This window comes from Trematomus bernacchii, unplaced genomic scaffold (assembly GCF_902827165.1).
Source record: "Trematomus bernacchii unplaced genomic scaffold, fTreBer1.1, whole genome shotgun sequence".
NCBI lineage: Eukaryota > Metazoa > Chordata > Actinopteri > Perciformes > Nototheniidae > Trematomus > Trematomus bernacchii.
Window position 1 is genome coordinate 2145250 of NW_022987625.1, and position 15515 is coordinate 2160764.

General features: G+C 43.8%; 1 protein-coding gene across 1 annotated transcript in view; it reads right to left on the bottom strand.

Moving 5' to 3' along the window:
- The window catches only part of slc12a3 (solute carrier family 12 member 3), a 73063-nt gene that overhangs the window by 36040 nt on the left and 21508 nt on the right, over positions 1-15515 (bottom strand). Inside the window, exons 7-10 of the mRNA XM_034132929.1 lie at positions 11696-11807; positions 10408-10538; positions 10165-10249; positions 9017-9177 (exon numbers count right to left, since the gene is read on the bottom strand). Coding sequence (XP_033988820.1) covers positions 9017-9177; positions 10165-10249; positions 10408-10538; positions 11696-11807 — 489 coding nt within the window. The remainder of the gene's footprint in view (positions 1-9016; positions 9178-10164; positions 10250-10407; positions 10539-11695; positions 11808-15515) is intronic.

The following is a 15515-nucleotide window of genomic DNA, read 5'->3' on the forward strand; positions in this document are numbered from 1 at the left end:
AACCTGTGGACTTTCTCAATGGCTGAAAGGGATGACTTTCTACCTTGCTCTTGAAAGGATAAGTTTTTTCCTTAAAAACAAACTGGATAGGTTTTGGGAAATCTGGAAAACCTTTTACGACATCCTGGTGCATAATGGTCTACAACATGATTGGGAGAATGAAGACACTTGAATATTATTTGGCCTGTGTTTTTATTTTATTTTCTTCTTTCTTTCTTTTTCTGTCTTGTTTGTTTTGCTGATAGTCTGTAAAGTCTGTCTTGTTTATTAAGTGTAATTTCTATGCATAAAAACTAATAAAGAGATGTTGGGAAAAAAAGAGTGTTGTTGCAGAGAAACCTGTGGAAGCAACAACATCTGAGCCACCAAAGAAGAAGTTAGCCCTATTGGCTGCTTCATCAGAGTCTGATTCTGAACAAGAGGAAGACTCAGTTGAGAACAGTGTGCGTCGATACCGAGCGCAGTGCGGCATCAGTACAGAGGCCTGTCCGTTAGAGCGGGGGTCCCAACATGCAGGCTGGCCTCCATTGCACAGAAGTACTTGGCCACCTGCAACATCCCAACCCTGTGAAAGGTTGTTTTCTCTTGCTGGGCATATTGTACAGAAGAAGAGAGTTTCTTCATCATCTGAAAATATAAATTACATTGTGTGTCTTAGCAACTGGCTTGGTGTGGGGAGTAAGAAAATGTAAAGTTGCTGGAATGGATAATTGCAGTTAATTTTGTCATTGTGTAACTACTCAGCCTGCATCTCTAAAATAGTTTTTCTTGTTTTTTGTACTGAAATTCTCCAAAGGAAATCCGGTACAGACATGGACTTCACAGACTAAAAAGTCTAAATCCCAGCTGTGTACTTTTTTTTCACCTCACCTGTTAAGCCCAATAGCCTGCGGGGGCTTTTCATGACATTTTCACAAACCTGTGTCTCAGGGCTTCTTAACATTTAACAACCTATTAATGTGTCATACCCACTTAACGGGAAGAAACTCAGCTAACTGATGATATGAACCATTTTTACCGAAACAAAACACAACTCTAACGCCAAGCGTCTGAATTAGCACTAAGCAAAAGAGTGCTAACGCACTTAGCACATAACTCACGGTAGCAATCTTTTATACTTTATCGGATCTGCACAAACAAGATATCATATGAAAGCTGAGATTCCACAGATTCCAATGGTATAAGTATCATCACTGTGCGACCAAAATTCACGGCAGCGAAAACAACACACTTTACTTTCACTTTACTGGGCCAAAACTGCAAATACGTCTTACCTTTGCTGTTTTCTAATCAAAAGTTGTGTTCAAGGGCATTAAAACGCATATAAACGCTGCTGAAGGTTAATCCAATGTCTCTGTGTCACTTTGAAAGGATTACTGATAATCCATCATAACATTTATGTCAATAAGAGTAGTTTTCATATAGAGTGATATGAGAGCTGTAACCCAGCTTCCGGTTTTGGGCATGCTGGATACGCATCACTCTCATTCACCAATGGTAATGTTTAGATGGATTTAGGAACTCCTTCTCAATTTTATTGGCTCTAACGGTTCAAAAGTGGTGTCAATCATCAAAATCGACCGATGGGTTCCAGAGATATGACAAATACATCCATATGACCCCAGAAGTGTTTTTTTTTTCTAAACCTCTCTAAAAAGGTCAAATTTAACTTGTTTTGCATCAATCTTGATACAGGGTACTTATTATATGTTATAGTTTGGATTCCTAAAGCTTTTTGTCTACTATCCCATCATTCAAGGCTGGTTTTCACTGTAAGTAATGTTTTTTTTTGGACGGAAACTATCATTAGGGCCCGAGCACGGAGCGCTAGGACCCAACGGCGTCCTAGCCAGTGTTAATTTTGGCAGCTGTTTTTGATTTAGTCTTAGTCTTAGTCTTTAGACGAAAATGGTTATTAGTTTTAGTCACATTTTAGTCATTTCTATCCTTCATAGTTTTAGTCTAGTTTTAGTCGACGAAAACTCAAAACGTTTTAGTCTACTTTTAGTCGATGAAAAATTACATTTTAGTCAACTTTTAGTCAAAATGTTTTCTCTCTTTAAACCAATTCAGTTAGGCAAATACAGGTTTCTGACATTGTAATCAAGGTGACAGCATCAAGTGTTGAAATTCGTAAAGCAACATTTCACTCTCTTAACACTTTACTTGTGTAATATCTAGGGATGGGTATCGTTAAGGTTTTCTACGGTACTACTAGTCTTATCAATACTGCTTATCGATCCGGTACTTTAACGGTATTCTTGTATTTACTTTTTGTTATTTTTTAAAGGAAAAAACTAACAAATTGTTAACCGAATTAATTGCTTTATTTAAATGTGAAATAAATGAAATATATATAATTATGTTAAAATATTGTACTGTACTTGAGTAAAATGTTGAGGTACTTGTACTTTACTGGAGTATATAAATGTTTTGCTACTGTGTACTTCTACTCCACTACAGTTCATAGTTAAATGGTGTACTTCTACTCCACTACATGTATTTAATACCTTTAGTTACTTTACAGATGTGGATGAATGATGTGAAATATAATCAAGTGTTAACTCAGACTTTAGTAAATTCACAAGCTACCCTGCAGTATACAAAGTCCTTCAAACTAGCTGCACCTTTACTAGCTTTGAGAACACTTTAATGATCAATCATTATAAAACATATCATATATATTATTCTGAAATGGAGCAATCTGCACAATGACTACTTTTACTGTCGCTACTTTAAATATATTTTGATGATCATACTTTGACTTGAGGAACTCTTCCTACACTATGGTATTTTTTTACTTAGCGACAAGATCTGAGTACTTCTCCCACCTCTGCACACCTGATGTGATAACGTTACTCGTAATTGGGGCAACAGAGCTACGAGTTAAGAAAGTCGAAAATTGTGCATTTCTCCGACTGAATATGACGCCTTTTGGCCGGCTGTTTGGACAGACTACTCTACTCGTGTCAACGCGAAAACATGGCAAACGAGCTTTGTCCACATCGAGTCTTGTAGAGTGTCTCTATACTCTCTGAACGCTCCGTCCCCGGCAGATCTCTGCCGCTGCAGCGTGTAGGCCCCGCCCCCGCACACAGAGAGAGAGGGAGATCGCTCTTCTGGAGTGAAGAGAGCGGAAATAATGATATTGCAAGTTAGAAATGTAAGATGCATTTTGACAGACAAGACGGACACTTGGGGGGAAATACCCTGCATTTTGAATGTCCGATAGTCCACCATTAACACCTTAGTCCCGTCTCGTCTCGTCAACGAAAAGGACAAGTTCAGCCCCTATCCTATATGATGCTAAATTGCGGAGCACATTTTTTATAAATCACTCGTGGAGGTCGTAAGCTAACAGCGAATACACCATTTTTGACGATTTACATGTCGCAAATGACTCCAAACTACTCCAAATTACTCAAATATAGTTTTTCCGATATTCACGAAACGCTGTATACACATTGCTATTATGATTGCACACATATTTCAAATTGCTGTTCATTAGCCCCGCCCCCCAGAAAGTTGGCGATTTTGAAAGATTTGCGTTTTTCATGCATTTTAAGCACATTTTTGCAAACTTCTCCTGGGGAAATGATCGGAAAAATTCCAATGCAGGACAGGTTCAGCTCCTAGCCAATGTCATGAAAAATTGCGGAGTACATCTTTGATATCTCAATCGGGGAGGTCGTAAGCAAACAGCGAATACACAATTTTTGACGATTTACATTACTCCAAACTACTCGCATATAGTTTTTCCGATATTCACGAAACGCTGTATCCACATTGGTATTATGATTGCACACATATTTCAAATTGCTTTTCATTAGCCCCGCCCCCCAGAAAGTCGGCCATTTTGAAAAATGTGCGTTTTTCATGCATTTTAAGCACATTTTTGCTAATTCGTCATAGGGAAATGATCGGAAAAATTCCTATCTAGGACAACTTAAGCGCATATCCAATGTGATGCTAAATTGTGAAGACAATTGTTGATAGCTCAATCGGGGAGGTCGTAAGCTAACAGCGAATACACCATTTTTGACCATTTACATGTCGCAAATTACTCCAAACTACTCGCATATAGTTTTTCCGATATTCACGAAATGCTGTATACACATTGCTATTATGATTGCACACATATTTCAAATTGCTTTTCATTAGCCCCGTTCCCCAGAAAGTCGGCAATTTTTAAATATGTGCGTTTCTCATGCATTTTAAGCACATTTTTGCAAACTCCTCCTAGGGAAATGTTCGGAAAAATTCCAATCCAGGACAAGTTAAGCGCATATCCAATGTCATGCTACATTGAGAAGGAACAGTCCTTCGCTCGAACGGGGAGCTCGTAGGCTAACGGAGAATGTAGAATTTTTGACCATTTATATGTCAGATAAGCTACTGACACCTGCTTGTCTGCCTGGCACATCAACTCTCACACACACTCACAAACAGAAACACACACACACACACACACACACACACACACACACACACACACACACACACACACACACACACACACACACACACACCTACTGTTTGTCCAACAACGCCCTTTGCTGGCGGCATATTCATTACAACAGACACCTATACACTCCCTAACCCTAACCCTAACCCTATTGTTTATTTGTAGATATCTCCTAAAGCCTACAAATAAAGTGTGAAATGTAGGCCTGTTACATAATAATTATTGAGCAATATATATTATACATACTGTTCTGCTTTCTGCACTGACCTCAGCAGCTGTTCTCACTGTAAACATCGCGTCACAATGAAAGCAGTTGTATAATAAATAGCCTAACATCCAGGGGAGATGTGATTAGTGAGTAAACAAACGGTTAAGGGCAGAAAGTCTGATGCACATTTGATCATCTTAAATAACTTATAATCACAACGGGAACAGTTTGCAGAGCTGTGCTTTGTTGACATAAGTCCAGCCATGCGTCACGCCTCTTTTAAACATCCATGTTGGCTGAAATCGACTCCGGAGAATACATCAGTGTACCCTCGGTTATAGCTCCTCCAGAGAGACTCCTCTCTCCTCTCTCCTCTCTCCTCTACATCTTTGTACCCTTGGTTAGAGCTCCTCCAGAGAGACTCCTCTCTCCTCTCTCCTCTAAATCAGTGTATCCTCGGTTACGGCTCCTCTAGACAGCCTCCTCGATAATCGATCCTCGACGAGCCTTTAGAGAAATTAGTTTTCCTTCGAGACGGCGCACCGACATCCGTTTCCGGGTCGCTGCCGGAGGACCTGGGAGTCTGGGACGCAAAAATTATAGAAATGACAAACGGCTCATTTCGGAGGACTCGCGCACGTCTGCTTGACGCCGGGACGACCGGCCGCCCTCCCCGACAGGCGCACGGACGCGAGGGCCCGCTCATCACTGCGCACACTTCTGTGACCGCAGTTTTAATTTACATTTTTTTACTATGTTCAATCTGAATTTACTTTAAAATAAAAACATCTATATTGATTCTGACTTTTCTACATCCAACTCACAGGTTTATCATTGCTTTGAGAAAACATTATTATTAATTTACCCCTTTTAGAAGTGAAGTTATAGTCATTTGTTCTGGGAATGTCATTTTCGAGCCTGAGGTTGCGGTCGGATAATCCAAAAATCAGCTCCTAACGTCTAACCCTATCGTCTATTCCTTGACCTCTGAGTGAAACGTCACGGGGTTAAGGGATAAGGGATAGTGGATAGGAGAATTCAAAAGGACTTAGGAGAAGAGACTGCGGTACTTTAGAGAATCCGACTGCACTTCCACTATCCGACGTGTTTATGATGCACCAGCGGACGTCATAAATGTGCGCCTGCTGCTGTGGGGAAACTATGGAAACTACAGTTTTCTATACAGCGGACTACAACATGGATGTTTAATAAGAACGAGGGACTACTGTAAACTCATCTAGAGACTCTGCACCGTGCTCTGATGCTGTTGTTTTATGCTTTATGAACGGGGACAACAGAGAAACATATTCTTCATGACCAAAAAGTGAAACTTATGCTCGTCACCCTCTCCCTCCGGTCCACATTAATACAAATGATCCCAATACGTATGATTGTATGAAAAGATCTTAAAATCAATACAAATGTATTTATTATAAACGTTAGTCCTTAACATCTATCACTGTGTATATCACCATTCAAACATCTTTTAAAAGTTGAACGACCCCCACACAGCTCAGTAAAGACTGTGAAATGTTGACTTTATTTGATCATTTCAGTAAAAACTAACGTTCATATTTCTCTTTTTGATTATAATACTGATGAACGTTCAAAACAAAGCACTTTGGCAAGTTACCACATACGTTTTAAAATGCTTAATAAGCACAGTAACTTTCATGATATCATTTCTCGGTCATAATCGGTTGTTTTCGTGAGCGGCCGACTGTTGTGTGACGGCAAATGCCGCGGCTGCAAGGCATTGTGGGGCAGCATTTTCTCCTCTCCTTTCGGTGAGGGAGGTCCAGTGGTTCCTAAGCTAAAGGAGGTTATAAAGGAAGTTTGAAACCTCCTTTCCTATCATCTAGAGAATTTGAACGGCACTTATCATGGCTGCCACTGAGGGACTTCCGGGTCATTTCACTCCGTTAGGAAGGTTCCTAAGCTAAATGGACTATTCGACTTCAGCCTGAGACCTGAAAAACAGGCTTGGGGCTTAACAGGCTAACAGGTACACTTGCTACTTAACATAGACAGCACACTTTCATTCAAATCTCACATCAGTAATATCACTCGGTCTGCCTATTTCCATCTACGCAACATCAACCGCCTCCGCCCGTCCCTTAACCCTAAGAGCACCGCCATTCTTGTTCACACCCTGGTCACTTCCCGCATTGACTACTGCAACTCCCTTCTCTTTGGTCTCCCTCTCAAATCCATCCACAGACTTCAACTGGTCCAGAACTCTGCCGCCCGCATCATCACCAGAACCCCCTCCATTAACCACATCTCTCCTGTTCTTCAGCAACTTCACTGGCTCCCCGTATAGTTTTTAAGATTCTGCTCCTCACCTTTAAGGCCATTCATAACCTCACTCCTCTGTACCTCTCCGACCTCCTGCACATCAACACACCCATCCGCACACTCAGGTCTTCTGCTTCCCTCAACCTCACTGCACCCCCCTTCCGTTTAACCACCATGGGGTCTAGAGCCTTCAGCCGCTCTGCACCCCGCCTCTGGAACTCCCTCCCACCTGACATCCGCAATACTGACTCTCTCCCCATTTTCAAATCACGTCTCAAAACATATCTCTTCACACTCACATATCCACCATGATCATTATCCATCACACATCCTCTGTTTTATTTAAATTTTTATTTTAGCCCGTTGGGCTTTTTAATCCGGCCCGCCGAATATTTGTACAAAATTGTCCAAATTATAGTAAAGACCGCATTCATTTTGCCTTTTTCCTGCAATACCCGGCATTTCAGTTGATCCCAATAGATGGCGCACTCTAGACACAAATTACCTTTGCTGGAGTCGGCAACCCACCAAATACGTCACGCTTACATTGGAGGGGGTCAAGATTAACCTGAGCAATAACAGTTCACGGTTAGTAGTACAGCGAATACAAATTGTAACAAGCAGTAGCGCTGAGAAAAGGGACTAGAACGCGACCACACACTTATATAAAGTCAGGCAACACTAACCAGCTTAGTGTGATTCTGTTTATGTTGTGTAGAAAATGGTTTATGCCACAATATGATAGCAACAAGTAGTCGAGATAGTCTGATTAGCTTCGGTTGCTATGCTAACATCACCTGTAGAATGCCAGAGAAACTTTCATAACAGCGTTGTGATGCCAAACAGCGTCAATTCAGACTGACACACATTCACTTAAGGGGAATTGGGGATATGTATCAGCTGCTTTTTTGACAGTCGGACAGTGAATACTTTACAGCGGCCGCTGCCGTGAGTTAACAGTAGAATAAATGAGCAGCACTGCAGTGGTCGGTAATGCTGCTGAACCACATTAATAAACAATGCACCACAGCACTCTAGAGAAAGGTATAAGGTTGGAGAAGTAGTTCTTTAATTGAATCTGGCTTCGTATGATTAAAAACGATCCGACACAATCCTCTATTGATGTTGTTGTGAGCGGTGTTGCGGAGAAAATCAGCGACGTAAAACTCTGTGTGGGTCATAAGAAGGCACGTAAACGGTTACGTCATGACGCAAACGATGACGCAATGACGCAATAACTCACCTTTGAACCTAATTCACCTTTGAACCTGCAGCTGTAACAATGAGTGGACCAAAGAAAAGAAAAGTCGACAATGAGTGCCGAGTGTTTAATGAGGAGTGGACAGCTAAATATTTTATCACCGATCTGCTACTGGCCCGGCCCGTCTGTTACATTTTAAAACTCATAGTGGACCCCGAGCCAAAAAGTTTGCCCTCCCCTGTGCTAAACCCTCTCCAGCTGTTTGGTACAGGAATGCTGTTTCTGTCTGTAATTCAAAGCCAGTTCACAGCATTTCTTTGGAGTAAGGCCATGGAACTGGCCAGCAGTTTTTGCATCTGGTTTGAAGCCCCTTCTCTCTCCTGTGTGAAGACCCTCTCTCCTCTGCTGTTCCTCTGTACCTCCTGTTTTCACTTCCTTTCCTCCTTCCTTTTTATGTCTCTACGCAGGGTTGACATGCCAATATCTTTGTCTTTTGTCACTGCTCTGACGGACAACAATTGTGCACAGTTCCCTACATAAAGGGGGTGGGTCAACTTACCAACTGGCTCATCTTACCCCACTTTCACCTAGCGTATTGTATCGCATCATATCCTATCGCATCATAACGTGGCGTATCGCATTGTATCGCATTGTATCGCATTGTATCGCATTGTATCGTATCGTAATGTATCGTATTGTGTCGTATCGTATAGGAAAGAAAAGTCAAATAAATGTGTACGAACTGGCCGATTTATCTTTTAGCAACTTTTTTTTATTAATGTTTTGGTGTTTCTGCAGGACCTAGTGAAGAGTAAAGATGTCTTGTTAATGACCTGGTTCTGACCTGATAGTAGTTATTGATACCGTAGGTGCATGTGTTATTCTTGATACACTCTGTGAAGTCCCATCCATACTGACAAGCTAAACCAACACAAGCCTCACTGGGGGGGGACAGGGACAGGGTGTCGTTCAACAGGCCGGACGCGTCCCGCACCACACAGGATCCTGGGGGAAGAATTACATGAAAAGCTATTTGAAGTCCTGAACAAAATTATTGTATTCATATTGTCTGTATGGGATAGACAGTATTTCAGGATATGAGATTATTCAACTTTTGTCATTATACTTGCAGACAAAGAACATGAATACAATGTGGGAAAGATAGTATTTTCAACCTGCTAGGAAAACAAAACAATACCTGTAAGAGCTGTAAGTCTGTTATGGCGCATTTCCACTACAGCGCGGAGCGCGGTTTAAGCGTGCCGTAACATGCCCGGCCCGTTTTTGGTTGCGTTTTCCGCGTAGTTCCGGCTAGCGGGTACTTTTTCACAGTTTTTCTGGCTCTCCAAAATCGAGGTTCTTTCCGGGCCAACAACCGGGCTGAGTATGCTAAACTAGTGAGAGAATCGCTGGCAACTACAACAAAATGAACATATTTTACCGTGATTTAATTGTAATACACGTTTCAAAATGATGCCAAAGTAACAACATACTGATACCGGTTAGTAAAAACCATGAATTAATGCTTTGACAAGTCTGCAGACAGACGGCAGGCGAAAAACCTTTTAAAATGCGTGTTTTCTGAATGGAGATCGGCTAAGCTAACGTTGTATATGCTCCGACCGTCCACACTCACAACAACGGCCTACAGACATAAATAAAGCAGCGACTGTATTCGCCATGACACAGACAGTCTGTGGTTTGTACTTGTTTAACTTTTGTCTAGTTTCTGAACAGATATGAGGAGCTGTGAGCTCTGAGGGCTAACAGCTAACGGCTGATGTTGGTTTTGTGTTTTGCATTGAAGATGATGTCACGGCTCCGCCTACACTGCGTTACTATAGTTACTACCCCAGTTCCTAAACTGTAATGGAAACGCAGCATAAAGTGAGCCTGGCCTAACAAGGCCTAACGAGGCCTAGCCATACCGTACTAAGCCGAGCAAGGCCCTGCAGTGGAAAAGCGCCATAAGTGAGTTTGAAGGTAAAGTACCGATTGTTGCAGAGATGATGAGGTAGGATATGGTGGTCCAGAATATTGCTGTCAGTGTTCCTTTGGGAATTGCCTCTGTTGGATTCTGGGAAGGCCAGAACAAATAACAAGTACATACGTTTGAAATTGCCACACACGTATTAAGAGTTGTCTCTATGTACATACAGGAACAGGTTAATGTGTGAGGCAAGCAGTCAGATTTATATACCACTGAAAACAACAGACAGAAACAAAGGTACATACCTTCAGATCTCCAGAAATGTTAGCTCCTGCCAGGATGCCAGTAGCAGAGGGGAAGAAAATGGAGAACATGCCGAAGAAGCTGCCCTCTGGTCCCTGCCACCTGGGCACAAAGTTTTCGACAAAGATATCCGCTGTAGAGAGGACATTTTCCGTTTACTGCACAGCTGACAGTGAGACACTGATGATTGGTTATCCTTGCACTGTGTAAAAACAACCATGCACAACCTACTTCACTGCTACTACTATATTAAAACAGTAAACTGAGAACGGAGCAGAATTAGAACTAGTCCCCCACTTCAAGTATCTTGGAGTCATCCTGGACTCGAACTTGACTTTTAAGAAACATATTAAGAAAGTATCCAATACCGTTAAATTCAACTTGCAAAATGTTAAACAAATCAGACCTTTCTTAACTGTCAATGCTGCAAAGTCATACCTCCACTGTATGATTCTATCCCACATTGAATACTGTTTTACAAACTGGTCGTTTGCTTGTGCCACAAACCTGAAACCCATAGAACAGCTGTACAAGAGAGCTATCAAGGTGTTTGACAGAAAGCCTTATTCATACCACCACTGCACCATCCTTGATAAACACCATTTCTTGAGTTTTGACCATTTGAAGTCTTTTAAAAGTATGTGTTTTATTTATAAATGTCATGGACTGCCCCCCCCCCCCCCCCCCCCCCCCCCCCCCCCTCCTTAAGGGGAATTCATCCACAAAAAACACACTGGACGCTGCACTAGGTCAGAAACCAGAGGAGACTGTGAAGTCCACCACAGACGGACCACTTTTGGACAAAATATCCTCTCCATTAAAAGCAGCTCTTTGTGGAACAGCCTCCCAACTGAGATACGGGATTGTTTCACTCTCAATAGTTTTAAAGGTCAACTCAGGGAATGGTTAAGAAACAAACAGACGTGTAATCACCGCTAACTGCACTTTAACACAGGGGTATCTCCTCTTGCACTTTAGGTAGCTCTTTTTTTTTTTCTTGCACTTTATATGTCATAGCTGCTATAGTGTACTGCCTTGTGGTAAATACTTGTGTATGCTGCTCTTGCTCTTTTGCACTTTTTGCATATCATGTATTTTGTTTTTGCTATGTTTGTAAAATGTAATTTTCTTAAATGTTTTATGTAAAGGACTGCAGATGGAAATGAGCTCAAAGCTAAATCTGGCACTGTTACGCTTAACACATTTGACTGTTTTAAGTGTTCATTACAGTGCATTGTCCCTGCCAAATAAACGATTAAATAAATAAAACAGTCATCCAACAACAGTCACCTTTGTAGCTGAAGAAACCCTTAGCTTGTTTTTCTGGTGAAGCAGGGATAATCGTTCCAACAATGTAATCTGCCAATGACACCATGATGACCAGGAAGAACAGAACCTGGGCCTATGGAAGGCAGAATAAACAGTAAACACATGGACACAGACAAACATGCCAGAACAAGCTAATCTCACTTACTATACTAATACATAACCTTTTTTTTTGTTCATGCTAACTACTTAGCATGCTTAATACAAACACAATGATCTCTGAAGTTGCTCACTGCCTTTATGCTAACTTAAGCTTATTGACTGGCTGCTCTATATGTCAATAAATTAGATCGGTTTCAATAGTTTCATCTAACTCTTTGTGAGGAATAGAATGGTATGAGAATTAAATCAGTCACTTCTCTAGCATTAAAGGTCACCTATTATGCAAGATGGCTAGCTGAATCCCCTCTGTAATCAGCAGGATGTCTACAGGAGTCAAAGTCAAAAAGTCAAAGTCAGCTTTATTGTCAAAAATTCTACATGTGTTATACATCCAGAAATATCGAAATATCGTTTCCCGCAGTCCCACAGTGTGACATGTATACATAAAACAAAACAAAAAGGGCCTAGATAAACGTGGTATACATTAAACAAAACAAAAAGGGCCTAGATAACCGGGGTATACAGTTTAAAATGTTAATAATATATTTAAAGTGTTCAAAGTACAGTTTCAGTGCAGTAGCAGCGGAGATGGGCAGAAAAGTGACTGGTGCTGGATGAGGGAAGGTTGTGTGTGTGTGTGTGTGTGTGTGTGTGTGTGTGTGTGTGTGTGTGTGTGTGTGTGTGTGTGTGTGTGTGTGTGTGTGTGTGTGTGTGTGTGTGTGTGTGTGTGTGTGTGTGTGTGTGTGTGTGTGTGTGTGTGTGTGTGTGTGTGTGTGTGTGTGTGTGTGTGTGTGTGTGTGGGAGGTTAAAGTCCAGGACCATTTGGGGCAGAAAGGTGGGAGGTAGGGTGGAGAGTTCAGGGGAGAGATGTCAGAGAGGGGGAGGGAGGGGAGAGAGTTCAGCATCCTGACCGCCTGGTGGAGGAAGGTGTTGCTCAGCCTGGTGGTGCGCGAGCTGAGGCTGCGGAACCTTCTCCCTGAAGGCAGGAGGCTGAAGAGGCTGTTGGAGGGGTGGGTGGAGTCACCCGCAATGCTGAGTGCTTTGCGGGTGAGGCGGGTGTTGTATATGTCCTGTAGTGATGGGAGTGAGGCACCGATGATCCTCTGGGCAGAGTTCACTATGCGCTGCAGGCTCTTGCGGTCGGCGCCGGTGCAGCTTCCGAACCACAGCGTGATACAGCTGCTGAGGATGCTCTCGGTGGCGCCTCGGTAAAAAGACAGCATGATGGGGGGTGATGCTCCGGCTCGCTTGAGCTTCCGGATGAAGTACAGGCGCTGCTGGGCTTTCTTCGCTAGTGTGGTGGTGTTGTTTTTCCAGGTGAGGTCATCAGTGATGGTCACACCAAGGAATTTGGTGCTGGTCACCTGCATCACAGCAGTGCCGTTGATGGTCAGGGGGAGAGGGGGTCGACGGTGGGTTCTCCTGAAGTCAACAACTATCTCCTTAGTTTTCTCCAGGTTGAGGAAGAGGTTGTTGTTTTGGCACCACAAGGCCAGCTGGTTCACTTCCTTCCTGTAGTTAGTCTCATCGTTGTTGCTGATGAGACCCACCACAGTAGTGTCGTCTGCAAACTTCACGATGTGGTTGGTGCTGAAGATGGGTTTGCAGTCGTGGGTCAGCAGAGTGAAGAGAAGGGGGCTGAGCACACATCCTTGGGGGGCCCCCGTGCTCAGTATGAGGGTGTTTGAGGTGTTATTGTTGACCCGTACAGCTTGTGGTCTCTCTGTGAGGAAGTCCAGCAACCAGTTGCAGAGAGAGGGGCTGAGGCCCAGGTCTGTACGTTTTTGAACAAGCTGCTGGGGGATGATGGTGTTGAATGCTGAGCTGAAGTCTATAAATAGCATTCTAACATATGGGTCCTTAGTCTTAGTCTTAGTCTTAGTTTCCAGGTGTGTGAGGGCTGGGTGGAGGGCGGAGGAGATTGCATTCTCTGTGGACCGTTTAGCTCGGTAGGCAAACTGAAATGGGTCCAGCGATGGGGGGAGGGTGGATTTGATGTGCTTCATGACCAGCCTTTCGAAGCACTTCATGATGGTAGAGGTTAGTGCGACGGGGCGGTAGTCGTTGAAGCCGGATGGAGATGACTTCTGTGGCACTGGAAAGATGGTGGTTTCCTTGAAGCACGAGGGAACAACAGCCTGGCTCAGGGAGATGTTAAAAATGTCTGTGAGGACATCTGTGAGCTCTTCTGCGCAGTCCCTCAGCACACGACCAGGAATGTTGTCAGGTCCTGCAGCCTTGCGGGGGTTAATCCTCAGCAGTGTGCTCCTCACACTGGCTGGTGAAAGACGCAAAGCCTGGTCGTCGGTGGGGGGGGTGGTTTTCTACGCAGGTGTGTTGTTCTGTGCTTCAAAGTGTGCAAAGAAGCCGTTGAGGTTGTTGAGCAGGGAGGTATGACTGTCACAGGTCTGTGGCGGTAGTTTGTAGTCCGTTAGGGTCCTTATGCCCTGCCACAGGCTCCGTGAGTCCCTGCTATCCTTGAAATGTCCTGTAATTCCTCGGGTGTATTCTTGTTTTGCTTTCCTGATGCCACGGGACAGGTCAGCCCTGGCTGCTTTCAGCCCAGCTGGATCTCCAGCTCTGAAGGCGATGTTGCGGGCCTTCAGCAGCGTGTGGACCTCCCCTGTCAGCCATGGCTTCTGGTTAGCCCGGATGGTGATGGCTCTGTTTTGTGTCACATCGTCAATGCATTTGGTGATGTAGCCCGTGACTGTCTCGTATTCTTGTATGTTGGTGTGATGGTTGTATGTGGCTGCCTGCTTGAACATGTCCCAGTCTGTAGTGTCAAAGCAGTCTCTGAGTGCAGCTGTGCTGTCCTCTGACCACACCCGAACCTGTTTTGAAACCGGTTTGGTGGCTTTTACCCTGGGTCTGTAGGCCGGTTCCAGCAGAACAGTGAGGTGATCAGAGAGGCCGATGTGGGGGAGGGGGGATGCCTTGTATGCTCCCTTGATGTTGGTATAGACCAGGTCTAATGTGTTTTTCCCCCTGGTTGGAAAATCAACATGCTGATATATTTTAGGCAGCACAGTTTTTAAGTTAGCGTGGTTGAAGTCTCCAGCTACGATGAGTAGGCCGTCTGGGTGTGCTGTCTGTTGCTCACTGACGGCTCGGTACAGTTCACTGAGTGCCTCCTCTCTCCCCTCTTTGCTGGGGTTTGGGGGGATATATACAGCCACCACAAGAATCGCTGTAAACTCTCTCGGCAGGTAAAAAGGACGGCACTTTAGAACCATAAACTCCACCAGTGGCGAACAGTGTTTGCTAACAACAACAGTGTCTCGACACCAAGCGTCACTGATGTACACACACACACCGCCGCCCCGAGTCTTCGTCCCCCCGCTATCTTTGTTTCTGTCTGCTCAGCCATGAACACGTAAACACAGCAGTCCCTCACCTTACGCTGGGTTGATCGTAGTAGACGTACGTTGTCCATCTTGTTGTCCAGTGAACGGACATTTGCCATAAGTAGTGTTGGAATTGCCGGCTTGTGTGGGCTAGCCGCTAGCCTAGCCCGGATACCTCCACGTTTCCCCCTCTTCTGCCTCCTTTCACGCCGCCTTCGGCGTCTCCTTTCCGGGTGGGGCTCGGCACGAGACGGGTAGCAGAGGAGCTCCAGGCAGCTGAGTTCCTCTGCGAGTTTAGCTTCCAAACTGAAGAAAGTAGATATTTTTTCAAGAAG